Source organism: Barbatula barbatula (assembly GCF_947034865.1).
Source record: "Barbatula barbatula genome assembly, chromosome: 12".
NCBI classification, from domain to species: Eukaryota; Metazoa; Chordata; class Actinopteri; order Cypriniformes; family Nemacheilidae; genus Barbatula; species Barbatula barbatula.
This window is the reverse complement of record NC_136775.1, coordinates 13,077,025-13,104,392: the sequence shown is the minus strand read 5'-3', so window position 1 is coordinate 13,104,392 and position 27,368 is coordinate 13,077,025. Positions and strand designations below refer to the sequence as shown.

At 40.5% G+C, this 27,368-nt stretch overlaps 3 protein-coding genes across 5 annotated transcripts; all 3 read right to left on the bottom strand.

Annotated features, from left to right (window-relative positions):
- Positions 1-384: 384 nt before the first annotated feature.
- nat14 (N-acetyltransferase 14 (GCN5-related, putative)) lies at positions 385-2,789 on the bottom strand. 2 transcript variants are annotated; one of them, XM_079470329.1, is made up of 3 exons: positions 2,357-2,789; positions 1,823-1,912; positions 385-1,672 (listed from the first exon to the last, which is right to left on the bottom strand). In XM_079470329.1, the coding sequence occupies exons 2-3, from the start codon at positions 1,901-1,903 to the stop codon at positions 917-919; spliced, it is 837 nt and encodes a 278-aa protein (XP_079326455.1). In that variant the 5' UTR covers positions 1,904-1,912; positions 2,357-2,789; the 3' UTR covers positions 385-916. The 2 variants fall into 2 exon arrangements, with proteins under 2 accessions (XP_079326455.1, XP_079326456.1); XM_079470330.1 differs by having other exon boundaries at positions 1,780-1,912; positions 2,357-2,511.
- Positions 2,790-3,051: 262 nt separating this feature from the next.
- On the bottom strand, positions 3,052-9,888 carry znf628 (zinc finger protein 628). 2 transcript variants are annotated; one of them, XM_079469097.1, is made up of 7 exons: positions 9,433-9,888; positions 8,430-8,934; positions 8,065-8,137; positions 6,755-7,831; positions 6,290-6,614; positions 5,943-6,097; positions 3,052-5,735 (listed from the first exon to the last, which is right to left on the bottom strand). In XM_079469097.1, exons 2-7 carry the CDS (start codon positions 8,777-8,779, stop codon positions 3,519-3,521), a joined length of 4,197 nt encoding a protein of 1,398 aa, XP_079325223.1. In that variant the 5' UTR covers positions 8,780-8,934; positions 9,433-9,888; the 3' UTR covers positions 3,052-3,518. The 2 variants fall into 2 exon arrangements, with proteins under 2 accessions (XP_079325223.1, XP_079325224.1); XM_079469098.1 differs by having other exon boundaries at positions 9,582-9,888.
- Positions 9,889-10,325: 437 nt separating this feature from the next.
- Positions 10,326-16,053, bottom strand: il11a (interleukin 11a). The gene is made up of 5 exons (XM_079468722.1): positions 15,749-16,053; positions 14,979-15,133; positions 12,357-12,449; positions 12,024-12,185; positions 10,326-11,875 (listed from the first exon to the last, which is right to left on the bottom strand). The coding sequence occupies exons 1-5, from the start codon at positions 15,753-15,755 to the stop codon at positions 11,702-11,704; spliced, it is 591 nt and encodes a 196-aa protein (XP_079324848.1). The 5' UTR covers positions 15,756-16,053; the 3' UTR covers positions 10,326-11,701.
- Between the last annotated feature and the right edge of the window lie 11,315 nt (positions 16,054-27,368).

The following is a 27,368-nucleotide window of genomic DNA, read 5'->3' as shown; positions in this document are numbered from 1 at the left end:
GACTGTTTTAAGCAAACCACACAGCGCAAACTGCTCAGCATTTCGAACATGCTCAGCATCACCAAACTGTGCACCCACACAAAATGTACAGCATGCAGAAGTGAGCTATGTAGATCCATTTTGGCAATGTGTTTTGCAGCTAATTTAAAGCAATCAGAGATGATATGAATTGAACTCCAATTCAAATAGAAACCATAGTTGGCTACAGATGGTTAATATATATATATATATATAGAGAGAGAGAGAGTATATGGCACAGAGAAATAGCAAAGCAGAAAAATAATTGGAAAACAATCATTTAAATGTTCAGATTACAATCCTTCATATGAGACTTTGAGTTTTAAAAATACTGTTTATGCTAAAGTTAAAAACAAGAGACAAAACTGTAGTGCAATACTTTTATTTTTACATTAAAAAGCGTACTCCTCAATAGTCAAGAGAAACATACAACATATATCACAAATTTTTAAATACCACAAAATAAACAAGATAAATAAATAAGGTAAACACACAAGAAATAATGAAAATCATTCACTCTCTTCGTCCTGTTGTCTTTAGAAACATACAAAGTTTCTTAAAAAGCAATTTGACTAAAAGCCAGTCAACTGATTTTTTTTTCACTCACTTTCTGTCACGGCTCAGCTAACATCTTATTAAACCCAGAAATGAAATCTGCAACATTCAACTACTCTTAAAATACTCTTGCAGAACAATATACTTATAAATATATACATCATGATTTTTAGCAAGATAAAACCTATTGTGGCAAAGAATGTTAACTGACTTTTATAACCATGCTCAAAAATTCACAGGAAAAGGGACATGAACATACAAAATACCAACTGGTGCAATTATGAATGTTAAGAACCTTTAGTAGCTAAAATCAAGACTTTCATTATGTTTTAATGACAGATCCTTACAGATCCTTAACAAACACTTTGGTTAAAGGAAAGCCCATCCAACCCTTCTCTGGCTCTTCATAATCATCTTCCTCCTCTCCCTCAATCCCCGAAGTCTCACCCTGCAGACGATAACCCAGCCTCCTAAAGAAAGCCTGTCCCACTTTGGATGGAAAGGGCACGTGGGCATAGACCCGATATATGCCACTCTGCTTTACTTTAGATTCCAACCCCTGAACCAGCAATCTACCCAGTCCCTCTCTACGGTACCAGCACTGGACCACCAACCTGCAGATCCGGCATACCCCATCCCGACTCCAACCGTCTCTTGCCACACACCCCATAATCTCTCCATCAGACTCTGCCACCCAGACCTCTCCAGCCACCCTCGCTCTCTCCTTCAGATCATCCTCATCCACCTGCTCTCTCTCAGTGATCTTCTCTTTGGCTTTTTTGCGCCGTCTGGTTTTCTCTTGGTTTGGGGTTTGTTTGGCTCTCCCTGAGTGAGGATTGGGAAGTTCTGGTTCCGTGTCTGCTTGGTAACTGCTACCCACATAGTCCCAATACGGCTTGCTGGAGCCCAGGATGCCCACAGATCGTGGGATGGTGAGTTTAAGGTAGATGATGAGAACGAAAACAGGAATGATGAACGCCAAGACGAAAGAGTGCAGCACAAAGCGGAGGATGGAGGAGAGAGTGGCCAGCATGAGTAGAGCAAGCGGACGGGTGATAAGGTAAAGAATCAGACGGTTCTCGGATCCCTCACAGCCCTCCTGTACGAACAGAAAAGACGCATCAGAATTAAAAGGACATTAGATCCATAAACGACACAGTAAGAAGTTATAAGTGATAAAAACTGAGAAAATGAAAGAAACATTACGAAATGTTTTTGTTCATGTTAAATGGGCCAAGAAAGATCTCACTTTGACGAGATTCTTCACATATTCAATGTCCTTCTCCTGCATGCGCCGCAGGACTACATCACCAAGGTCCAGTCTACCCATTTCACATCCCTTTAGAAAGAAATAATATAAGCATATAATCCGACATTTTATATTAGCAGAAATCAAGCGAGATTTTGATATGATTTGCTGCGCTTCATGTTTTTATTTATGCGCTTTTAAATCAAAACATCCGGAAATATTTACACAGCAATAAAGTTAAAGCAATAAACAGTCAGAAGTAAATAATATTATTGTAATGAGCTTCCGTCTTATAAGACACATGATACTGCTCAAACGTTTGTGGAAACTACACAATTTATAATCACAGTAGGCACATATTGTCGTCTTGTTTCAGGCTTTGGAGCCGTTCATTTATCTGGTATATTTCAAGCATGTTCTACCGTTAGCTTCCGACCCCCTCATGACTCCTTTTAGATCCTTATATGGTAAACGCCGCCTTCTTCAAAGCTTAAACTATGGCTATAATATACCGAGCATGCGTGACCTGCTTACCTTTTTATTCAGCGACCCAGTACATTTAAAGGAAGGTAAAGCAGGGATGTCTTTCTCTTAAGCCGATGTTACTGCGTTAGAAGGACTACACTACAGCGTTCAGCGCAGTCTCTTCCCACATGGAATGTAGTTTTAGCCTAATCCCCTACGTGAATACGACCCTACGCAAGTTACGTAATGTGGAAGCGCATGTAGAGGTTTAATGCTGCGTTCCAGACAGCTCGGGTTTAGGATATTTCCCACCTTAACCCGGAAATCACTTATGGAACAGCGCTGTTTTATTGTTAAAAACTAAGTTTAATGTATTGCTATTTCTAAACCACTAGTAAAATAATGTTACTTCAGATTTGAGTGTGACTAAATACATAGGTTATTTCCGGATGAGAGGTGGGAAATTTCCGAGTTGCCTGGAATAATATTTCCACGATAGAACGCATGCGCACTGGATGCACTTTACCTTATGTGGCAGCATACGAACAGAGCCCCGATCTTGTAAATACCTACATCAATAACATTTATTAAGTCATATGTATGTAGTTCTAAATAAAGTAAAATATTAAGTTAATAATATATTTTATTAAGAGATGCGTTAAACAGCAAACACAATTAAAGACATTCATACCTATTTTTATTGGTAACTGTCTCGTAATTATCTAGTACCAATATTAAAAATAAAAACAAAAAGTACACACATATACAAAAGTTAACTTTATACAGCTGTAAATAGTTTCATAATAGTTTATACATTTTCTTCAGTGCACCCTGGACGTACAAGGAAACCAGGCATTTCACTCAATAAGAAACAATTATTTTTAAATTAACTTTTATGATTGTAGTTCGTGAAACAGCACCCTGTAGGGGCCAGGTGAACAACTGTTACTTTCAAGCAATATGCTTTATCCCCAAAATGCAGTCCACGGGGAAAAACAGCTGAGGACAAAGACACTGTGTTCTTAAGAAGTCTACTTGTGCAAGGGAAAAGTCTCAGTTAATTTATGTAAAATCCAAGATTCCTCTAGGTCCTGTCTTGGTCCTACAGCCATAACACTGTTAAACACTGATAACTGTTAAAACACTTTAGAATTAGAGTGTCAACCAATACATGACATGATTTCTGAATGATAATGATGCAGTAAACAAATAATTAATTTTATACTCTGACCTAAGTTTCAATCAGTCCCATCTCAGTAGATGATATGCTCTCACCCTCAGAAAATTTCAGCCCCTCTGATGTCAATTGCTCTTGTGCATCATTAGCTTGCTTTTCCTCATTTCGTTCCACTAAAGTGTGTCCTACTTCCATTCCACTCTCTCCCAAACTACTGGTGCTAACTTCAATTATAACAATTCCCTCTCCTCCCTCTAGCTGAAAGACTCCCTCCATAGATCCAGAGTTTGACCCAACAGCTCCCTTAAAACTGTCTCTTGCTTCAGAGCCGTCGTCCTCTTCTTCAATTAGTGCAATCATTTGAACGCTGTCTCCAGGACCTGTGCTTTCATGCATTTTTGTTTCATCACTCAGCTCAAAGACCACATCTTGCCCGTTCAGAGGCACCAAGGCTTGAGCAGGATGGCAGGACAGGCCAAGATCTTCTCCTGGACCTCCTATGAAGCCTGAGGTTGACTGAATGTCATCCTCACCCTGTGGCTCAGTTTGGAAATGAAGTACAAATGACTTCTCAACACCTCCATCAGCATCTGCATTTCCATGCCCTTCGGTTTGTCCTGCCCACTCTTGGAGTAAGTTAAGAGAGACCATTTCACCCTTATCTTTACCTTCATCTCCCTCATGTTCTGCCTCTGTCTGAAACCGAAGCACATATGACTTCTCTCCTCCTTCACTATTCTCTCCATCTATTTGCTGCCCCTCACCTTCGATCTGTAAAACATATGATCTCCCAGCATCACTGCCTCCCTTCACCTCGACCTCCATCCCATCCCCTTGTTCTCCATCATCCATATCTTTCTTTAAACATAGAACAAAGTGCTCCCTTGAGATTTCATTGACAGGTTTCTCCCCAACAAGAGCACTCTCTGGATCACCCCTCAGGATGGCTGAAGTTGGTGTAGAATTTGGGGTTACTGATATAATGTCCACTGCAGAGATGGAAGGGCTTTCAAGTACTTGACCAGAGCTGACAGGTGAAACAAATGGTGGATCACCAGCATTCAGCTGCTGGAACACCGCTGTTGAGGAAGCAACAGGAGTGGGACCAAGAATTGTTGTAGATGTGGAAGATGCATCTGATGACTTTACTGGTTGCTTGATTGGATCACCAGGAGGAGGCTTTTGGGTAGCAGCTTTGGTCCTCCGTCCACGTCGAGTGCTTCCTTTCCTGGTACGACTAAGGCTGCCTAAAATGGGACGAACAATTGTTGATGTACTTTGGGGCTGGGCAGGGATGAGGGGAGCAATATTATTGGCCAAAATAAATCTCTGTTGTGCCTGAACTGGTTGAAATGGACGGATTTGAGTTTGGGTTCGGGCCAAAACTTGGGGTAATGCTGGAAGGGTCTGCACCAAGGGCAGAGTTTGTGGTTCTGATGGTGTGGGAATAGTGTTTGTATTGGACGCTGTAGGGACCAGGATCAGGCTAGGCTGGTTTCCATTGCTGGACTGGCACTGAAGCAGAAAGAAATTTTGTGTCTGTGGGGTTGGTGGAGGAGGAGGGGGTGGAGGAGGTGGGGCTGGCTGTGTTGGTGTGGGATTAGACAGCGGGATCAGCTGCAGTCCTGAAGTCGTCTGGATCATGAAGTAATTCTGTGATGTGTTTGGAGGTATGTCTAGATTTGGGGGTGAAACAATTAATGTGGAATTACTATCAGTGGAAAACAGTGAGGTAAGCCCTCCAGGTACATTCACGTTTAAGCTCAGCGTTGATGCTTCTGAAGCAACACCACCTTTAGTAACCTTTCCCGCCGCCTTCGTACACATCACTGCGCCTCCCGAAGTATGAGTCCTTAAGTGTCTCTGCAGGTAGGACAACATGACAAACTCTTTTCCACAGTGTTGGCACTTGAAGTCCTTGCGTGAGGAGTGTGTGCGTAAGTGCAGCTGCAGATTAGATGAGTGTGTAAAGGTCTTGTGGCACTGGGAGCACTGGAAAGGCCTTTCTCCAGAGTGTGTCCTTTCGTGCTGTTTGAGGTTGGAGGTCTGAGAGAAGGATTTGCCGCACACAGAGCATGCATGTGGCCGTAGACCAGAATGGAGCTGACTGTGGCGACGGAGGCAGCTGGTGTTCTTGAAGGACTTGCCACATTCCTGACACACATATGGACGCTCACCTGTGTGCTGGCGAAGATGGTACTGGTAGTGTGAGCTCCACTTAAATGTCAGCGGACAGTAGGGGCATTGAAAAGCCCGGACCCCTGTGTGGACCTAGAGGTGTTGAGAGCAACTGGTTAGATGTTTTTCTATTTTTTTATATTTACACATGATTTAGAAGATATGCTTGAATTTGATGAAATTACAACAATTTTCCTGATTTAAATACAAAAATAAAACAAAGCACTGACTTGAGAAATGGTGTAAGTATATTATAACACAGCGCTAAATCAGAACAATCTGTAAATAAGCTTGGTTTACCCGTTGGTGTATGGAAAGCAGTGAAGACCTTTTGAAGCTCTTGCCACACTCTGTGCATCTATATGGCCTCTCACCAGTGTGGTCTCTCATGTGGTACCTAAGTCCTGATGAGCCTTTAAATGATTTCCCACATTCAGAGCAGCGATATGGCCTCTCTATCAGGAAGAGAAACAGATTCAGAAAAACACCCTCGAGGATCGAGAAACAGAGAATCAATGCTTTAGAATAAATGTAAACTTGAATGTAAAACAAGGAACTGTCAAAGAATCCAGGTTTTATGTAGTTTTCAGTGAGATTTTCTTAGATAACCTAACAAATAGTTAAAGCTCACAGCAACACTTTCTTACCATTATTTGAAGCAGATGTCTTGCTGCTGCCACCTCTCTTGCTTCCCTTTCCTGATGCTTTGGCAGCTGGCTTCACAGCTTGCCTCTCTCCATCCTCAGTCACAGCAATTAAACTGACATGGATCTCTCCATCTTCTTTCTTTGAGGAGGGCAGTGGAAGTGAAAGAGAGGGACAGACGATCTCTGCCTCTGCCTCAGCGAGCAGTCTCTGCTCAGGAGTGTGGGAGTGCTGGTGAGTGAGCAGAGATGAGAGTAGCGGGAAGGATCGATCACACGCTGAGCAGCTGAATTGAGAGCGGGACTCAGACAGAGCAAGAGGATGGGACTTGAGAAGAAAATATATGGTTTAGAATTATTGCACAAAATACTGCATTTGTTTTTTAATTCATTAAGATGTCCCAACCAAATAATACTCTGTACACCAAACAGTACACATCATAACACCCTTATTTATTTTGCTCTCACCTGTGCCATATGTCTCGTCAGTCCACTGCTGGTCTTGAAACTCTTACCACAATATGCACATTCTATTTTGGATTGTGAGCTTGGCGCATTGGAAACAGAGGACATCTGACTCACAGATGTAGTAAATCTTCGCAGAAGGTCATAATGAGCTTGCCCTTCATTTCTTACCCCATCCAGACCAAGTAACTCTGTCCCCTGCCCATTATCTGCAACTGTGGTTGTTTCAACAACCTCCTCAAAGTCTGCCAATAATGGTGTGGCCCCCACCAGCGAGACACCACCCCCTTCAGTTTCTGTGCCATTTTCTGTTGCAATCCCCCCACTACCTCCTGAACCCAGGCTATCTAGGTGTAGAGCCTGATGCTCCTCAAGATGATTCTGTGTTGAAAATGTCTCGTTACAGCTGCCACAGCTAAATAGCAGGACATTAGTGCCCATCTTGTTCATATGCATATTCTCTGTGCCTGTGGAGGAAGTTGGTGTGAGGGTAAGCTGGGGCAGGAGGTGTTGATTGGTCGTGCCTGAGGTAGCGAGCAAGGTTGTTTTGTGAGACAGGAACACCTGACTGACTCCACCCTCCTGTCCACCTACGAGGCCGACCATTTCAGAAATGGTCATTCCAACAGTGTTCAAATCTTCTGTCAGCACCACCTCCATCTGTGTAGGAGCTGACCCTGAGCCCACCCCTCCAGCTTTTCCAGCACCCTTCCTCTTTCCTTCTACATGAGAGATGCGATGCAGCGCCAAGTTGGATGAATGAGTAAAGCTTCGCCCGCATTCTCCGCAGACATACGGACGTTCGCCAGTGTGTATGCGCATGTGCTGTCGCAGATTAGTGGACTGACTGAAGGCCTTATTGCAGACATCACAGACATAAGGCTTGAAGCCTAGGTGTACATTTTTATGGCGACGCAGACTGCTGGAGTTCTTGAAGGCTTTGGAGCAGCTGTCACACGGGTATGGGCATTCACCCGTGTGCTGGCGGAGGTGATATTGGTAGTGTGAGCTCCATTTGAAGGTCAAAGGGCAGTAAGAACACTGGAAAGTGCGAAGACCTGTATGTACACTGCGATGAATCTGGATAAATAAACCATAAATTGTCGGTTACATTTACAGCATTTAAAGCTGGACTGAGCTGTTTTTTTTATGATCTTAAAATTAAATTTTCATCTGAATATTTAGCAACATATATTTAAAGATAGTGAAAGATAGAAAATTAAAGTTTCTTTCATTCAAAAGTTTTTTTGGTTTCCAATCATCATATGTGGTTTTATTCTACAGTGACCCTGTTTGTGATGGGAATGTCATACCTGTAAAAGAGAGGACCGCTTGAATGCTTTACCACAGTCATCACACTTGTAGGGCTTCTCTCCAGAATGAGACCTTAAATAGCACACAAATGAGTTTGGGAATGTGTTATATAGGAAATTATGAAGAAAATATTTATTATTACTCTACTTATGTGAATACTGACTGAAGGAACTGTAATATCTAACAGGACATTATCAAGCCAAAACAAGTTGAAGTGCATTATGTCAATCACAAAGAACATGAGAGGAACAATGTGTGGGTTCTGGTGATATGGGTAAGCAAAGCAGAATCACATTTTTGTATTGTTATTAGTGTTTTGTTACCAAGTGTGTCAACTTATAGCAAGAGAACGCTGATCACTCACCTCTGGTGGTAAAGCAGGGCAGAAGAGCCCTTGAAGGCCTTGGGACAGATGTTACAGCGATATGGCCTCTCATTGTTATGGCTCCTCTGATGATGTGCAAGTCTAGAGGACCACTTAAAACTCTTTCCACAGTCTAAACATTGAAATGGGTGCTCTGGAGTTTGAGTCACTGTCGATGGTGTCAAAATATCACCGGTGAGCACAATTGTTCCTGATTCTTTCTCCTCTTCTTCTCCCTTCTCTCCATCCTCCACTGATGGGAGGAGAGAGGGAAAAGGAGACAGGGAGGAGGATGTCTGAGAAGGTAGGAGGTCAGTTTGCACCACCAGAGTAGCAACAGTGTTGGCCATTACACCCAGTGAGAGTTGATGGACAGCAGCAGGGGTCTCAGTTTTCTCGTTGTTTTGCTGTAATCATGGCGGATGGAGCCATTGCTGATGCTTAGTGGAGTTTATCCCAGTTTTCAGCAAAATAATTGCTTCTTTCCTCTTCTTAGTTAAAAGAGCTGTAATAATGCATTTAATTGTTATATCATGCGTCTAAATAAATGTAAAAGCACACTGAAGTTTACTGTATACAGAATAAATGCAAATAAAATAAATCTGGCAAAAAACTAAGTAAGGCTATGATGTTAATAAGAAACATCTAAGATTCTGGACTATTTCTAGGTCACTAATCAAATCGTATGTTAAAGCAAATCTTCCCTGTAGCTTAATTGTACAAAAGCACACAGAATGTGTTTTTTCCAAAAATCATGCTGGTATAATATGTATAAATTGTTAGTAGAAAAACATTTTTATTCTGCGAAGAACAAAGTTGATCAATTGATTTCACGTAATTGATTTTTGGTGTAAATTATATCAACCTATTATTATTTACTTATTGCAGTGAGGCATATACATCCAAATAAATACATTTCAGTATATAGAGGCATTTGCTGTTGCAATAACTCTATTATAAATGTACCCCACTAGTAAATAAAACCAACTCAACGTTGACCCACCTTTCCCTTTAAATATTGTTCTCCTCCTCCTCCTGCTGCCGCCTCACTACCCCTCCCTCTCTCGCGCTCTATCTGCGTTCCTGTCGTCTTGTCTCAGCGTAATTACAAAAACGAAGACAAACAGCTTTAAATGTCCAAATCGCACCCACCATTTAGTTTAAATACAAAATTATAGAGAACTGTTTTATCGGTTGGTTGTTGATTTATTTGTGTTGTCAGGAGCTGGCCTTCTGGGGTCGATTTCAGTCCCTGTCTGCGTTCTTCAAGCGTCGAATTATTTGTCGGAAATAGTGCATTTTTCAATGCATTTGTAAGTCCTTCTGTTCAATGTTGTCAAATAGGCGGTTTTGATGTTGTGATAAAAGGCCAAAGTCCGCAGTGATAGTCCACACAACCTTAACAATAATCTAGAGCACAAACTAACCAGCAGTCGCCCGTGTGCGACCGCCTCTCAGTAAAGTCTGCTGCTATTGGTTCATTCTGGTCCCCTGTTGAATCATTTTATTGGTCAAAGAAATTACTGTAAGAAACACTTGATTAAAATATTTATCGATTGCGCTTCGTTCGGTCAATAACAACGATAAAAAATTTTAAGTTTTCACACATACATTTCTGCATAAAAATACCTTATATCTCACGCATAGACAAAGAGAGGGTGCGCGATGTATTGACCGAAGTCGGCGAGGGGGTTTGTGGGTAATGTAGTGTGGCGCTGCATATTATGTTATCGCTTGCTCAGTTTGTCCATTAAACGTTAAACCAGTAATAGAAAAAAATTTGCGGTTTTTTTAAAGGTTGTAAAGAACCATTGATGCATCTAATTGTGTGGTGTAGCATTTCCTTTAAGACAACCAACAACCAGATATATTATATTTCTTTATTGGCTCTCACAACACAAGGCAAACAGTTGAACACAAAGGGTCGGTTTCCTGGACAGGGGTTATTTTAAAGCAGCGCTAGGCCTTAGTTAAATTAGGATATATACTGTGTTTTTAAAAACATTCTTTTCAAAGAAACATTGCGGGTGTGCCCTGTCCGGAAAACCGCCCCAAATCAGTTTCTAAATGTTTTAGTGCACATGTCTGTAGAAACCTCCAGACATGGAAACTGACCTAAACAGAGATGATTGATAATAAGAAGTATAAAAGTACAAAACAGATGTCTGACTTCAGATGAGTGAAAATAAATAATTTGAAAATAATAACTATTATAAAAATTATTACTAAAAACCGCAACAATAATATAAATAAATAGTAAATACTGTATCAAAATCTTAATAAAGAGGGAGGAATGTAACAATTTTGATTTTGCGACACATTGATAAAGCACTGAACCTTATATTATAGAAAAGTAGCCTATATTATACATAATTGCATTGTATACACCAATTTACATTCGGGAGCATGTATGTACTGCTGTACAGTACCAACGTTTCACAATACACAGTATTTTAAGTCTTGGGTCGTCTCTTTCTCATTGATGAGAATGCTTGCTTGCGTTGCTTGTTTTATCAAAACTTGTTTGCGAATCACAGAAAAGATTAAACAAACTCCACTATATTGTGCAAATGAAGAGAACAACAAAAAATAAATACGAGCAGAGTTCAGGTCAGTGCTTATTCTCTCATTCAGCACATTAAACTCCCAAAGATATTGCTACATTTAGTGGCAGAGTATTGTGACCAGGTAACAGTGAAAAGGAGATGATGACAATAAGAAAAACAAAACGTTTAATAAGAGACACGGAAGTTATAAAATGTGGTTTGTTGTGGTAGAGGAGAAGCTGGCGACAGAAATCAAAGAAAGAAAAAATAAATTTACTTCCTAACTGAATGTTGACATAATCTGCTTGACATATTTATCGATAAATCAAATAAATAATATCAAATAAATAACTAATTAATAAATAAATAAATACATAAATAACAAATAGGTCTGAAAATGAATTGAATAAAAGAAAAGCAAATGAAGGTTAAATGAAGCGTCAGAAGCAGGGTGTCGACTAAAGTGTAGTTCATGATCAGACTCTTTCACTGATCAGGCCTCAGACTGATATGAAGACCATATGTCCAGACAGGTGACATTAGTCTTTAAGTTTGAACTCCTGGTGCAATGTGCCAGTGGGCTTAAGACGGCAGCATGTTCATTTCATCACTACTGTTGCCTTACTGGTTCAGTCGGTCAAGCCGATCAAGGAATTGGCTGCAGTGGGTCTTTGAATCCTGGCCGTTTATTCTCCACTGTTGTTTGCACTACACCATAGAGGTTTCTCATGCTGGTGATCTAGATTTAAGAGTAAGGAACACTCGTGAGGCCCAATCACAGAAGAGCCTGAACTGCTGCAGGAGTTCCTGAGATGACTGAACCACCTCCCAGTGGAAGGAGGGATTGGGTGGGAGCGAGGGAGAGGGGATGGGGATCCTGGGAGCCTCTGCTCGTGTCATCTGAAAGTTCACAAAGACAAGACATTAAAAAAATTTAAAAAAATCACCACATGTATTTTTGATACAAATATATAAATCTTTATTTTTAATTCTCAGTGGTACATGGTGCTTGCTTATAGAAAGAGATGTATGTGTTTCGGACTTTTACCTGACGCTGTAAGGAGTTTATTAGGCTCTTAATGTGGGAGATCATGTCTGTCAGCTTGGGTACTGAGCTGTGGTGCTGTTTGCGTGTTATTTTGTTCAGCCACTCAAAATGGTGCTCAAAGGACTTTAGATCTGCATGGAGCTGAGAAAGAGCAGGCTTGAACTGTGTTTGAGAGATAGAAAGTGAAAAACATTTATCAAAACAAATTGTCCTTTTTTAATGCAAATTACATCATCTTTCAAATGCATACAATTTACATGATACATTGTACGAATAGAAGTATAGTAAAATAATAATTAGCCTGTATAAAAACGTATTTACTCTCATACACACCTCCAGACTATTAAGGTCACTGACTCTGTTACTAATCGCTGGAAGAGACTTGAATCTGTGGTGGTCAAAATCTGTGCCAAACACTGGATCTTTCTGAAAGACAGAAGAAAGGACACCACAGGTATCAATAAAAATATAAAACTGCTCACACATATTTCGACAGGAAACATTGTCCACAAAACTGTGTCATGGCACTTTGAGAATTTCCAATGGTCACACTCAAGGAGCTTTAAACTATAAGGTTGAACCCCAACTTTGAACTCTACAAACAAAACAAAAGAGCAAAAGTTGTCCCAGGAACGACTGGCTTCCACTAGCACCACCACAGAATTACATAGACCAGAAGTCCCCCAAGCTTTAACTTCCTAACCTCGACAATAAAGGTTTGTGACCTGAAGCCACAGGATGTTTTCTAGAGGAGGAATAACAACATATGCAATGACTAAGGAGTTTGAAGTGGAATAGACAACACTAGGCTGCAGGGAAACTCCAGGGTCAGGACTAAAAAAAGGTGCCATGACGTATGGCCGATCTTTGTATGGAGGCAAAGTTCACGTTGGCCACTAGAGGGAGATAGAAATAGATTTTGACGATGCTCAGTAGGTGTTTAGAGAATGCATTACATGATCCGAACGTGCATGCTCCCTAATGCACATAAATTGAGTGTTTACAAGTCAAAGGGTTATTTATGTAAGCCACTGTGTAACTCGTGCTGATAACGTCTGTTTTAAGCAACAGGTGTATCCTCATCAGAAGAGGAAAACAACACTATCTTCCAATCAGAAGTTAACATGATGAAAACAGGAGCCGTCTCGTGCTCAAGCCAGCTTTCCGTTGCGACTCACAGTTTGGAGGTATGTGTTTTTTCCCCTAGATGTTGTTTTGTATATGCCTGCTCTTCATAGAGTTTCTCTATCTGTAAGGCTCCAGCGTGCAAGCCAAATGATGACACACTTCATCCCTGACTTCATCCTTCATCAATCCTTGTCGTCACTTCTTTCCTCGGTGCTAAAGTTTCATCTTTCTACATCTTAGACAATCACCAAAGGGCTCTCTGATCTCTTTATCTCTTCTGGTCCCGTCTTCTTGGTTATTGTCCTTCTATTTAGATTATGACCGCACTCAGCTTATTCTTGTCCACTCCCTCCTCCTGTCTTCCTGAATGCAAATATGGAATGTGATAAATCAGACCGATTTTTATCAGGACACTTTGCTGTGGAGACCGAAAGCTAAACAAACGGCCCCACACCTACACAGACCACAACTATTTACAACGTGCACGCTCGCACGGGCACGCACACGCAGTCATACAAACACGGCATGTATATAGACTCTCGCCACCTAACAGTAACACGTTCTGTGCATACGCACACGGTTTTACAGCTTTCTTGCGGGGACTTTCCGTTGACTCCCGTTCTATTTTTCTTTCCTAGACTTGACCCCTGTAAAGTGGAACTCCGTGCAAGAAGAAAAGAAACCAAAATAAATGCTTCATGTCATTGAAGAACTAACAAAATATTGTTCAAAGCGCGTTGGGGCCTTTTGTCACCAGTGGGGTCTTTGATAAAGTTCTCCGCTGTAACATCTGGTATACATACACACGCCAGCAGATGCTAAACACCCATTTAACAACACACATTGGCACACAACCACATCATTGCAATCACTTCCCACAGTGCTATTCTGTTTAATTTTAGCAAAGGTTGAACTCGGATATGTGGCCACCTCAAGAACATGGTGATTGGAAACGAAATGCGAAGATGCACAACTAAGTAAATGCAGACCATCCATTGTGAACAAAAAGGCAAAATACTAAAAAACACAATAGCACCCTATAACTCATACTATGCTATTAGGCTAGGACTGCGTAGAAGGTGGCACTGTACAGTTCACATTTCTGTGCCACGTGCTTTAATCAAGGTGGTAAACAGTACCTCCAGGTACCATAGGAACAAGGATCTGTTTATGTTTCCGCAGAGAGAGGTAGGAAAGGGAGGCCTCAGAGATGTGAGGGGAGCAATTTGTGTTAAAACCCCCCAAAATATGGATCTCCATCACTTAGCAACCACGAAACCTAACCAAAGCTCATGGCATGACAGCCATCCCTCAACCCTTGCTTGTTGTCACAGATGGTTCGATTCTGAGCCATTCATATCACATGTACCCCCATCCTTAAGGCTCAATCTCATAAATTTGAAAGTTTACAAATGTTACATTGCTTTGATAAGGTCTGGGATGTTGTGCCTGCCGCTGGGCCTGAATCCACAGATCTGTTATTTTTCGTCAGATACGCTTCAGTAATGAGCCTTATCTGCTCCTACATGAACTCAAAGCCACCGCGATCTGCTATCTCGCCTCTCGCCGTGATTAATATGAGCCAGCTGAAGGAAAGCAAACAGCGAGTATCTGTGGATGTTTGTGTGGGACAGAACGGCGAGAAGAGAGATAAGGCCACACATCTTTGCGAAGGGTATAACTGCAGCCCGGCCATCTCTCAGCAAGCTTCCAGTTCGATCAAGATGATCAATCTGATTATTATCAACATGTGAGTACACAGTGAACTTCCTTTCCTGGTTAAGCATGTGGACTGCTGCCACTGATAAAGTCCTGCGTTCAACTCACCAGCAGATCCTGAGTCAGCTTGAGAAGGTGCCTGGTCTGATTGGTCAGCTTGTCAAAATCTGTATGAATTCTTCGGGATGGGAAGGCCGACGTTAACAGATGCAGCTGAGCCAACAGCAGCGACAGGAGCAGAGATGAAGAGGATTCGCCCAGTACTGAGGAATAAAACAGATCATGGGTCGTTACATTAGACGCATGCCTGCAGGCACACAACATTCCTGGGTCCGTCCCAGGAGCATCTGACACAGTTACAGCGGGACGATGTTTCCACACGTCCAAAACCATATCGTTATTCTGTGCCCGCGGACACTGTTTTCATCTCTCGAAGAAGGAAATCACGGTGAATATGTTACATCATACTAGAAGTAGCGGTCCTTCATCAGACTTGAGCGCCGCTGTGCGCCTCGAGCGAAAAACACTTGATCCATGGCGACATGATAATGCGTGTCTAATGAACTAACCGCCAGTGACTCGGATCATTATCCTGTCAAACTCACCCATTAACACTAGCAATACATACAAAGATCAGATTTATCAATCACACCAAAAATAAGAAACACATCTTGTCACTTCAAGGATTATAGCTGACATTGTTTATTCTGGCGACACAAGTGGCTTCACAAAAGAGTAAGTGATTTAATGACAAAGCGGAGATTTGCTGACTTAAAGCCACAAGTGCCACTATAGCCTACAACAGATTCGTGACGATTACTCAAAAGTAATATAAAAACGTAAAATATAACGAAAAGAAAAAATAAATTGACACTTACATTTCATATTTGTCCAGGTCCTTGATAAAAAAGTGGATACGTTGCAAATAAATAAGCGGATGAATAAATAAATAAATAAATAAAAAGGTAAAAAGATAATAAATAAATGAAGCTCCAGATATTGTCACGTGCTCCCAAAGTTCGTATCTCGCTCTCTCTCTCTCTCCCTGCGTCCGCGTTAACGGCTCGAGACAGCAGTTTACAGAGTTAGAGTGCGAGGTGCGGAGGAAAATGAATGAATGGCAAAAGTGCAGAATGAGCGAGAACAAGAAAAAAAAGCAGCAAAAGTTGCTCCCAGATAAAGGCTCTATTCAGTCCCAATGTGTTGTTTAGTTTTAATAAACGCGGCTGAGGATGGAAAGATACACGGTGAGGGACAGAGAGGTGTATGGAGGGAGAGACAGAGAGGGATGCGAGTGTAAGTCTAATTTTTCGCGAAGTGAAATGTTTAGGCTTGTTTAAAACTTCCTTTATAAAGACGGGGGTATGACACATCCTGAGTCACCACTTCATTCATAAAAACACTCTCACATGCGCGAGCGCGCCTTCTACTGAGCGCGCGCCCCCTCCCCTCGGCTGTCTGTGTCTCCTTTTGCGATTTTTTTGAAAGAAAAAAGTTTCGTTGTTTTATTTTTTCCCCTCTCTCTCTCTCTCTCTCTCTCTCTCTCTCTCTCTCTCTGGCAGTTCCATTTTCTACGACTATCTCTCCTCGTCCATCCTGCTACTATCTCTCTTCCTCTGCCCCGTCCCGTTAAACCATCTGTGCCAATCAAATCATCCATCTTTTTATCTTCTCATCTGCAGATCTCTTCCCCTCTCTCCCTCAATCACAGCAAAAGTTTAAAAAGCCCATTGTTTCATTTTATATCAGTCAATCTGGTTTCATAACTCGGTTCTGTTTTTCTTTCAAATCCGTTATATTAGGAATAAATAAACATTTGCATTTGAATGTATGGGGGAAGCTATAGAGCAGGACGTGTTTTCTAAAACATACTGTAGCATTGCACACATTTACCATATACACACACCTTTTCAAACTTCGCTCGTGAGACAGCAGGCTGTTATTTCCACCCTTTCCAAGTGTTTTTTTATTCTCTGACGCTCCCCCTTCTTTCTCTCCGGGGTAAAGGAAAGAGTGAGAGAGGGAATAAAAATGAAAGGTGTTGCATAGTGAGGCCTGTAAGTGTTGCATAGTAACAGTTAGGGGCCTTGCAGAACATTAGCACTAACCCTTCAAGAGTGAGAGAGAGAGACAGACAGACAGAGAGAGAGGGAGAAAGAGGGGGACGGTTAATTTAGCATATACAGAAACCAGTACATGGCGCTGGAAACATGGAGTCACATGCAATAAAGCATGGCACAGTGTTGCAGAAGAAGCATAGAGGAGTTTCCAGACAGAGAAAGTATGGGCGAGGGGTTAATGCAACCCTAAATACACAAATGCGGCATTAATAGCAAACCTTTAAAGATTTAGCAAACTCACAATTTAACACATAAATAAGGGAGTTATAATTTGAAAAGCGTGTGGGGAATCCTGGAATTCACGAAGGTATGGGAATGATTATAACCCCAAAATTAGGGGAATGATCTTAAGAGCAGTTGTGCACATGGGTTTGAACCCCATTCATCCCTCTCTCCCAATCTTCGGTCACTTCCCATAGTTCATTAAAAAGGCATCCCGCAAGCCATGATGGTCACTACATCCCTGCGCGCGTGCACACACACACACACACTCCGACGTGTACATATGCAAAAACGGTCTTCACACATTGCCTTTCATTTTCTCACTCTCTTACACACACATACTGTACACACAGGGTGTGAGAAGGTAATGTGGTTGCAGGGTCACAGTCTGGTTTTGTTGGGTCAGTCATAAAGAAAAAAGGGAGCAGAAAGGAAGAGATGGAAGGAAGGGAAATGGATGAGTGTGCGGGAGCGATGGTGGGAGATATTGACACACTCGCTCTTTTAATTTCCCACATCAAAGACTTGTTTGAAGACACAGCTGGGAAAAGAATAAAAGAAAGAGTGAGGTTAGTCACTCACTGACTCTCTCTGCCTGCGTGCCCTGATGGGGGTCTCTTTGGCGGTTGATGGTGAGCGTTTAAATCCGTAATCTAAAGGGCGTGTGGTTGATTATGTGTGTGGGTGTTAGTGCTCTGCTGTATGTGACTGTGTGGTCCTGATGTTCATTCAGTCCATCACTTCGCTGCACAGGACCAGTAGTCTGATCTGTCCGGTCAAAAAACTCCCAGACATTACACACCAGCACACACGCACCTTGATCACGGGGGAAGTGAGACACAGGTGGGGACCAATAGGTGGCCAGACATCCTGGTACCTCATTACTGTAATATCCCCCATTATGAGACATACACACAGTCATTATGTGCTGGTCTTCCAGTTCACATTTACACACTGCCAGACCACCATTCATGACATACACACAGCAGGACACAATAATACACACACGGTTTCAATGCCCAACATACTTACAAGCTAGAAATGTTGTCTTTATTTAAAGGCTTCCTTTGATGTGTCAACACCTCAGGCTAAAGGGCAGAAGCTTAATTGAATAATTAAGGCACTAATGAATTTCAACAGGTGGTTAAAATGCTGAGTTTGAGAACTAATGTTGAAAAGCTTTGTGTTCTCAGGAATGGACAGCAGGCTCAGTGAGAGAATTACATGGTTGAATTCGGTTTTAAATCGATACAAAATGTCTATTTCTGCTGTGCATTGAATTGCAAATGTAAACATTTTCATAAATCCAAAAAGTTTAATTGTTTACTCATTCCACTTTTTTCTTCTGTGACACACAATAAGAGAAGCTTAGCTGAATGCCTCACAAACCTCAGAAAGTGAATAAAGACCAGCTGCATCAATATTGTATTAATTATCTATTATATTATATTACATACATTTTCTACAGCCTTATGGAGCCTTTGTGTAATAAACTAACTTAAATGTATGTTTTTTTTCCTTGAAAAGTTTTAAAACATGCATATCATCGCTGTCCTTCCAAAACCTTGGATGTCCAAATTGGCTGTTTTTCATGAAACACATTTTCAAATAAATAAATACTGTATTGTCAAAGTTGACAAGCCCTTTTCATACTTTTTATTGGTTGGATATTGGCAAACATAAAGGAGGACTAATATTAATGATTTATGGCAATAAAAATTACGAAATATCGAGATGCAAAGTTTCAGAAGGACCGGAGTAAAATATGAAATAAAATGAAAGAAATGAAATGTGAGTAAACTGTGTATTTTAGTCTGTTTGTCGGTGCCGGTGGTTCAGTGGACTGTGCCCCAAGATTCACTGTGAAAATAATTTGACCTTTACCCAAATGGTGGTGATTGAACTGCCGATTAAGACCATTTTGTTTTTTATTGTCAGACTGCATGTGCAATTAAGAGCATTAATTGTAGAGCCGTTGAGTTAGCAGACTCAAAATAGAAAACGCATTTAGAAACGCATTTTAGGAATGTTTCAAATTATGTAGGTGTGGGTGCGGGGTGGCATGAATATTCGTAAACTTATTAGTCACTGTTATGGAACAAGTTTCTACCAGTCTAAATAGGTAACAACTTGATAAAGTGAGGATGTTTAAAGTCCATTACTCATCAGAAACCTTGTTTAATGTTGCTCTGTTCTCCAGAAATTCAAAACACAGCGGCGGTTAGGCCATCAACTTATGATGTTTTACAAGCAAGACATTGCCTATCTCTGCCTCAGTCCTGAACACACACACAAATATCAACAGTTGGCAGAGAAGCAAGTGTGACATCGAACTGACAAACAGGAAGAATACCTGCAGAAGCATGATCTGATATAAAGCAATAATTTATTTCCCGTCTCGCACAATATCCCGGAGGGTATTTCACTATACGAAAACAAAAGTGAGAGTGACTCTTATAAGATGAATGTGTGTGGGAGACTGTTTGAATAAAGTAAAATAACAAGATCATTATGACAGGAAGTTGTTGTGTCCTTTGACCTTTTCTGACTGCAGAACTGAGGGATGTGTCCTAACCAGACACAATCTGGCAACCTCACCTTTTCCAACCCCTGTACCCCTCATGGACGTCAGAGAGCAACTGAGTGTGTTAATAGCTCTATGGGAAAGACAAGGGGGGGGGGGGGGCTGAGAAAGAATGACACACTGCAGGGAGAAAGTCATTGAGTAATAAAGTGACGTCTCAGAATACTTCTCACAATGCTGCAAACACACGTGCATGGATGCATGAAAACGCAAATAGTGTCAATGTCCAATCACGAGTAAATCTTGCACCACGCTTTGCCACCCCACACACACATAAAGGGTAGTTAAAGTTATACACACAACTAAAGAACATTTAATCTTCTCGAAGCCTGGAAAACTAGGATGGCCATGGTTATATTGTATAACTTACTGGATCGTAACAGACACGTACCAACACTCACTCAATCTGCTTTACGAAAATTCTCCTAAACTGTAATGAGTAGTTGTAAATCATCCGTGTTAGTAGCTGTCTTCCGGCTCTCGGAGCTTGGCAGGAGTGTTCTGATATAATACCCTGACGCACACAAGCACACACACTCTAATGCAAGCTGTTTGCTGGAAGACATTACGGTTATATTAAGAGTGGCTGAGTGGTCAGGTCAGTAGGTGAAATAAACTATTTCAAGAAACTGTATTGTAAACTATTTCAAAGAAACTGAATCTATTCACAGAACAGAGAATGATAACAGGCGAATTGAAAACCATTCCATATTGTTAACATGAACTAAAAAATGAATGACAATAATCATTATCAATACGAGAGAATAAAAGCGTGTGAGAGACAAACAGAATGGAAGGCAAGTAGGAGGACAGTAATGTAATAAAATGAAGAGGGATGACAACCCACACAAGGAACATTTTACAGGTTGGGCAAGTGTTTCCATACTGTCCAGACTCTTCCCCTCTCCCTTCGTCTCATCTGTCCATCTCATGAGCATGTTAACATTTTGCAGACTACAGTTTGGTCTGTTAAAAACAAACGCACACGGATACAAAAATGCTAACCGTCTCTTTCGGTCTGTTTAAACATTCTTTCCTCACCTGTCATTGTATGTGTCCTGTCTAGGGTTGAGATGGGTCCTGTCTACTTATTTTACCTTATGATACTGAACTATTTAATATTTATGCCTAAAATGTTTTATATTTTTAATATCTAGTATTTAATTCAGAACAGTGACCCGTGAAGTGTCCTCTGGTGTGACTACAAAAAATGTAATTGAAGATCTCTCTTATTCCTATTTTATATTAAAGGCTCAATATAATGTGTTTTCAAATTTTGGATTGGGATCCGATTCTTATTATTAAAATCTATAAACCATAACTTTTGCCTCCTAAATTATTGCTTATAGGTAATTGTTAGGTTTAGGTATTAGGGATTCAAAGAGAGATAAACCTAACCACAAAACCTAACCACAAAAGTGGTTACAATAACTATGCACTAAATATAAAGAATGAAATATATTATTGCATCTGGACTTAGATGTCAAAACATTATCGCCTGCTGACTCCCAGTCTTGCTGTATCTCTCAGCATCTCCCTGTCTCTATGTCTGTCTGTTTCTCTGTCGACCTAGAGCCTTCTCCCTTAACCATCTGTTTTACCATCTCTCCATCTTTCACTGTCTCTTCATCTCTCGTCATCTAAGCGGAAGAGTAGGTGTTAAAGGAGAGGGCTGAACATAAACCGGGGGCTGCTCAACAATAACAACAACAAAAACAAGCGGATGGAACCATCAGTGAAATATGTAAACAGACTTGGTCATTACACTGATCTCGCTTTCTCTCTATCTTTCTGTATATGGAACTTCACTGGTGCAGTCCAAAAAAGTTTTAAATGATGAAGTTTACAGTAAACTAGTAAAAAAGAGAAAAGAACATGAATGGGTCAATTTTTAGCACATTCTTTGTAACTAAAAAAGGCACCAAGGAGACAGACAGCAAGAGACGTTTTGCATTCTCATGGTCTTTGTCAGGCTCATCTGATACCTCACAAGAGAGCAGCGTCACAAGCTGCTCAAAGGCCAAACTCATTATCCTCCCCCTTACTGGAGGCCTTCTGTTGCACACACTGGACTGCACTGGACACTCCCCTTACTGGACCCCCTTTCGCCATCCTCCTGCGTCACACCAAGGTTTTTGGTGTGTTTTTTTTCCTTGAGAGGAATCTCGCGGCTGAAAAACGCATGAGTAAGGAGGAAAGGAGGGACATGGAACAGGATGAGATATGGTGGACAGTTGATGTCAACCGATAGTAAGACAGTGGGAAGGAGAGAAAGAAAGCGTGAATGTGTCGTACAGGGGAGACAAAAGATTGGGGAATGGTCTGACGTCATTGGCTTGTCCCACATAGGTTTACACCATGACCCCAGCAATATGCAAGAGGGCACACTTTGGACTGCAATGCACGCACATTCTCGTGCTGTCAGTAGTGTGACTAATGCCAACCAACGGGATGAGCTCTGGATCTGGATTTTTGTTAAACTTGTGCTTTCCATTGTGTTGTTAAGCAATTACACGGCTTGTGTCTCTAAATGGCTCATGACGAATATCTAAACATTCATTTACGTGAGAAGCAAAACTGCCAACTATAGCCTGTTTGTGAATTGTTTTTTCCTTTTTGCAGAATAAACCTCACTAAACTATATTTACGTTCGGAAAAACAGGAAAAAGATTGTTAATGGGAAGTTTGATGCAACTTGACGAACAAGGTGAATTTTTCTTGTTTGCTTTAGATATTTTTATTGAACAACAAGAAAAATTAGATCCTTACAAGTTAAGTAAAACAAGAAAAATTTGTTTTTTATTTAGAATATTATTTTGTGGAAATATATATAATTCAAAACAGCAAATGAAAAACCAATGTATTAACATACACGTGTATCAAAAGGAGAACTGTTGATAAGCTATTATGCCCCACTTTTACATTTTATGACAGTCCTTTTATTTGAAATTTGTTGGGATTATATGCCTATGCTTGTGAAATTTGTGCTCAAAAAATATAATGTGACTTTTTAACAGTCTTTGGTGGACTGTTATCAACCTATTGTTTGGCCATTCATGTTTTGCCAGATGTAATGACTCTTCGCCTGCGAATGATTTTCGACACTGATACAGAAATACACCCCGAGGAACACCAAAGACTGCCTACTCACCTGTCAATCATTCATTACAGTAAAGTTTCAGTTTTACACTGTGACAGGCAGTTAGGCCTTTAAATAAAATAACCAAACATTTAGAAAACTTTTATCATACAAGTACATGACTTATTTATCCTTACGCTTTCCTTAATGTATATCATTATTATAAAGTGACTAAAGATTTAAAGTAATTAAGTAAATACACACCTTACTATTTTAGCTGCCCTTGAAAAACAATATAATTACCTTAAGGTCAGTTTCACGTAACAGGAAGTCACAGTTTACCGTATGAACGGTCAGTTTCACATTCCAAAGAAACAATCCCACTCCATCTTACTCATTCACTTTCTCTCCCTATTCCAGTCTCAAATATGCCGTATGTCATAATGACTGCTCTATATTTATGCATCTGTAACTGGTCTATATTTATATGCATGTTTACATGTCCAATTAACCACCTACGGTCAGGACATCAATGAAGCACAACTGCCTCGTGCTAAAACTCTGGTGTCTGTCATCCACTAATACCACCCACTCAGCGCCTTTTTATCTTACGCTCCATTAAACTCTTTCATAGACACACCAGCACATTTCATCGTTTTATCCTTGTAGGTATGAAAGGAATGTGAGGAATGCCAGAGTCACCGATAGAGGGAATTTCCCTTAAAGACAGCAGACATGTCAGTATGAAAAAAGACGGTTCGCAAAGGGGGTGGACAGAGGAATGATGAATTAGAGGAAGGGCATGGCGTTAGGAGTACTATAATCCAGAGAAAAAGAGTCAAATCTTTGATGAAATTCCATTGTACAGTAGGGCAACATTACTCAAACGCCTCTGAATAGATCATTCACAACAACATCAGCATGACTCGACTTGAACTAATCCCAGATCAGTGTCACCACATTCTGTATGTCCGTCACCAAAGCTGGGAGAGATTTTAGATCAGAGACATTACCTGTTGGCTTTCACTGTGAACTCTTAAACCCACAGCAGGTGACTAGACTAGTCACATATGACCTCGAATTCACCCGGGAATTACATTAATGAACTTACAAAATATGGGCAAGTACAAGAATAAGAGCGACAACAATAACGACTAAAAAGAGGGATTGCATTACAAGACCGCCGGGATTGATTTTCCCTGTTTCCTGATGTTACGTCATCATCTGAACCGTGCCGGGCCTTAGGCAAGCACATGCCATATGCCTCCCACCCAGAACACACACAGTTTCGACAGAAGAGCCATTAGTCTTTCTATATTTGGGCCTAATGTGCATAGATCAGTTCTGAGACAAATCTGGGAAAGGACAGAAACTGTGTAACTATGGTTTATCTAACGTGAGAAAGAATGAGTAAGAAACAGACGTCAATTTCCATGCCCTTTTTAGATAATGTAATATTGTTAAACAGAACAGGAGGAAGGAGCGTCTATGTCATCTCCTGTTTAGATTGAACGGATGAAAGCTGGAATAAAAGATGTCTAATGTTTTCTTTACCCTAGCAGCAACTGATGTGGAGAGAAAGCTGTCATTTGGCTCAGTTTCAAGCCACGCCCCTTCAATGATTTACAAATGGCATGCTGTAATTTACTTGAATGAGAAAGCATCACTGGAGTTTAGATGTCAAAGGGGTTTCCAAAGATATCACACCGATTTGTTGACTTTACACACACCTACAGCATGCCTCCATTCACAAGGGCCCTATTGACTAGATCTAAGAAAAATTATTAAACAATGCTATAAAATGAAAAGTACACACAAGCGAATTGGTTACGTGTATAAGCTCACATAGTGATTACGGCATACGTAGTACATCCGCTTTACTGCTTATGGGATCATTGTAATTTCAAGTAGAGTTTAAAAAGAAAACATTGTGAAATGTTATGACTGTAATAAAGTTAGATTGTTTTGTTTTGCCCTGCCGTCACCTGAGTGACAGGGAGCCACCTACCATTTTATCTTTGCCTTTCACTGTCATTGACACATTAACGTCAATGAAAAGATAAAAACTAAATCACAAAAACAATAAATAAAAAAAACTAAATTATGGAAAGTATTTTCTATTCAAAGTTATTCAATTATCCTTTCAAAGTTCTAAATGTATCATTTAATTATTTTATTATCTATTTACTCACCTTCATATCCTTCAAACCCCCAATGGGTTTCATTGTTTAAGAAACACAGCTTTTTAAAAGATTTGTTTTGCTTTTTCTGTTTATAATGTGAGATGTGCAAATCTCATCATACATGAAATGTGTCGTTGATGCCAAATCTTAACCATATCTAATAGTCAAGAGCTAACATGAAGAGGGGTTCACAATCCACTCCATTGTAAACAGAGAACACAAAACAACACACAAAGAAGTCTGTGTTTTGGTTACATAGAACAAAGAAGGCCAGAGGTATCAACAACATGACAGTAAGTGAATAAACGACAAAAATGTCCTTTCTTCACCATATCTAACAGTTGACAGCCAACGCGCCTCTCCTCTGTACTTATCATTTGTCAAATCATTAAGTTTTACTGAACAGAACATAATTACTTATATAATCATAATTATCTTTTAGAATATAAAATATATAATTGTAAATCATTGATATTTAGCTTTTTGTAAATCTTTCCAGTATATTTGTATTTATACAACTTTACTTAATTGTGCACTACAGGCATCCTTTTCTTTTGTAAACAAAATTTGCACTACTTGTACGTAGCCCAGCTGCAAATTCTTTGGCATTACAAGTGTACAGTTTTTGTAATGCCACACTTAAAAAAGCACACTTAAAGGAAATGTTCACTTTCAACATACATTTTCATGATATATTACTCACCCCTCCTGTCATCCAAGATGTTTATGTATTTGTTTCTTAAATCGAAAAGATATTAAGGTTTTTGATGAAAACATTCCAGGATTATTCTCCATATAGTGGACTTCAATGGACTCCAAACGGTTGAAGGTCAAAATTACAGTGTCAGTGCAGCTTTAAAGGGCTTTAAACGATACCAGAGGATGAATAAGGGTCTCTTCTAGCGAAATGATCGGTAATTTTCTAAAATAAAATAAAAATGTATATGCTCGCCTTGCTCTATTCTGCAAAGCGCGTACACGACTTCACGTAATACGTAATCATGTTGAAAAGGTCACGCTTGACGTTGGTAGGGCAGGGCAAAAATATCCACCTCATCTTCTCCTCCACGTTCAAAATCGTTGACATCATTGTTTTAACTTTTATCTTCCTTTTTTTGTAAACACGTTTGACTTACTATTTGCATGTTCAACTTGTAAACACTGACTCGGTACTTCCGCCTACGTCAAGCGTGACCTTTTCAACATAATGACGTATTATTAAGTTGTGAACTCGCTTTGCAGAACAGAGCAAGGCGAGCAATTGTGTCTATAAAGCATATACATTTATATTTTTTTTAGAAAGTGACTGATCGTTTCACTAGATAAGACCCTTATTCATCGTCTGGTATTGTTTAAAGCCCCTAAAAGCTGCACTGAAACTGTAACTTTGACCTTCAACCATTTGGAGTCCATTAAAGTCCACTATATGGAGAATAATCCTGGAATATTTTCATTAAAAACCTTAATTTCTTTTCGACTAAAGAAAAAAATACATAAACATCTTTGATGAAAACAGGGGTGAGTAAATTATCATGAAATGTATGTTGAAAGTGAACAATTCCTTTAACTTGTGAATTGTAAACTTGAGTCTAAAGAGAAGAGCGAGGCAAAGCGCCTGCGACAGTGAGTGATGCCATGAGCATCAAACACAGTGAAGAGGTTAAGTACCTATTATGGGATTGTGGAGGCGTAATAAGGGTTGATGGAGTGGACACAGGGTTGCCACCAAAGCCGAAGCCAAGAGATCCCCCCCATACTCTCTCCAGAGAGAGAGCTAGAGAGAGAAAAAAGAGAGAGAGCTCCCCTTCTGTACCCTTTCTCCCCTCTCTGACACTAATATGGAAAAAAACATGTTTTGAATGAATACGAATGCAAATATTATTCTTCCTGACTATTACCGCTCCAAGCACCTCTGAGCGGCCAGCCAAAACGCTGGACAAAAAGCCCAAAGACTTTCTCAGTGCCTTCAAAGCGAGCCTACATAAAATAAACACAGCCATCAGATTACAGCCGCTAACATGGCTCAGTGTTAGGCTGAGCCTCGGCTCGCGACTGCCCGGTAAGTGTGGGGTCTACTCAGTCAACACGATGACGCAGAACGGAACAAAATCGCGACAGAAAAGCAGGTCTGTAGGAACACAGCTCCAACCCGCAGCACCGCTGACCCCACTGCCCAGACCCGAGAGAGAGAGAGACGATGCAGGACAGCAAAGAGGGGTTAAGTGAAAGACTCGGGGTGTGGTGTGCGTTTTGGACGATACCCCTAAACCCAAGACCAAAGTGGAGACTCCAAGGGAACGCTAAACTGAA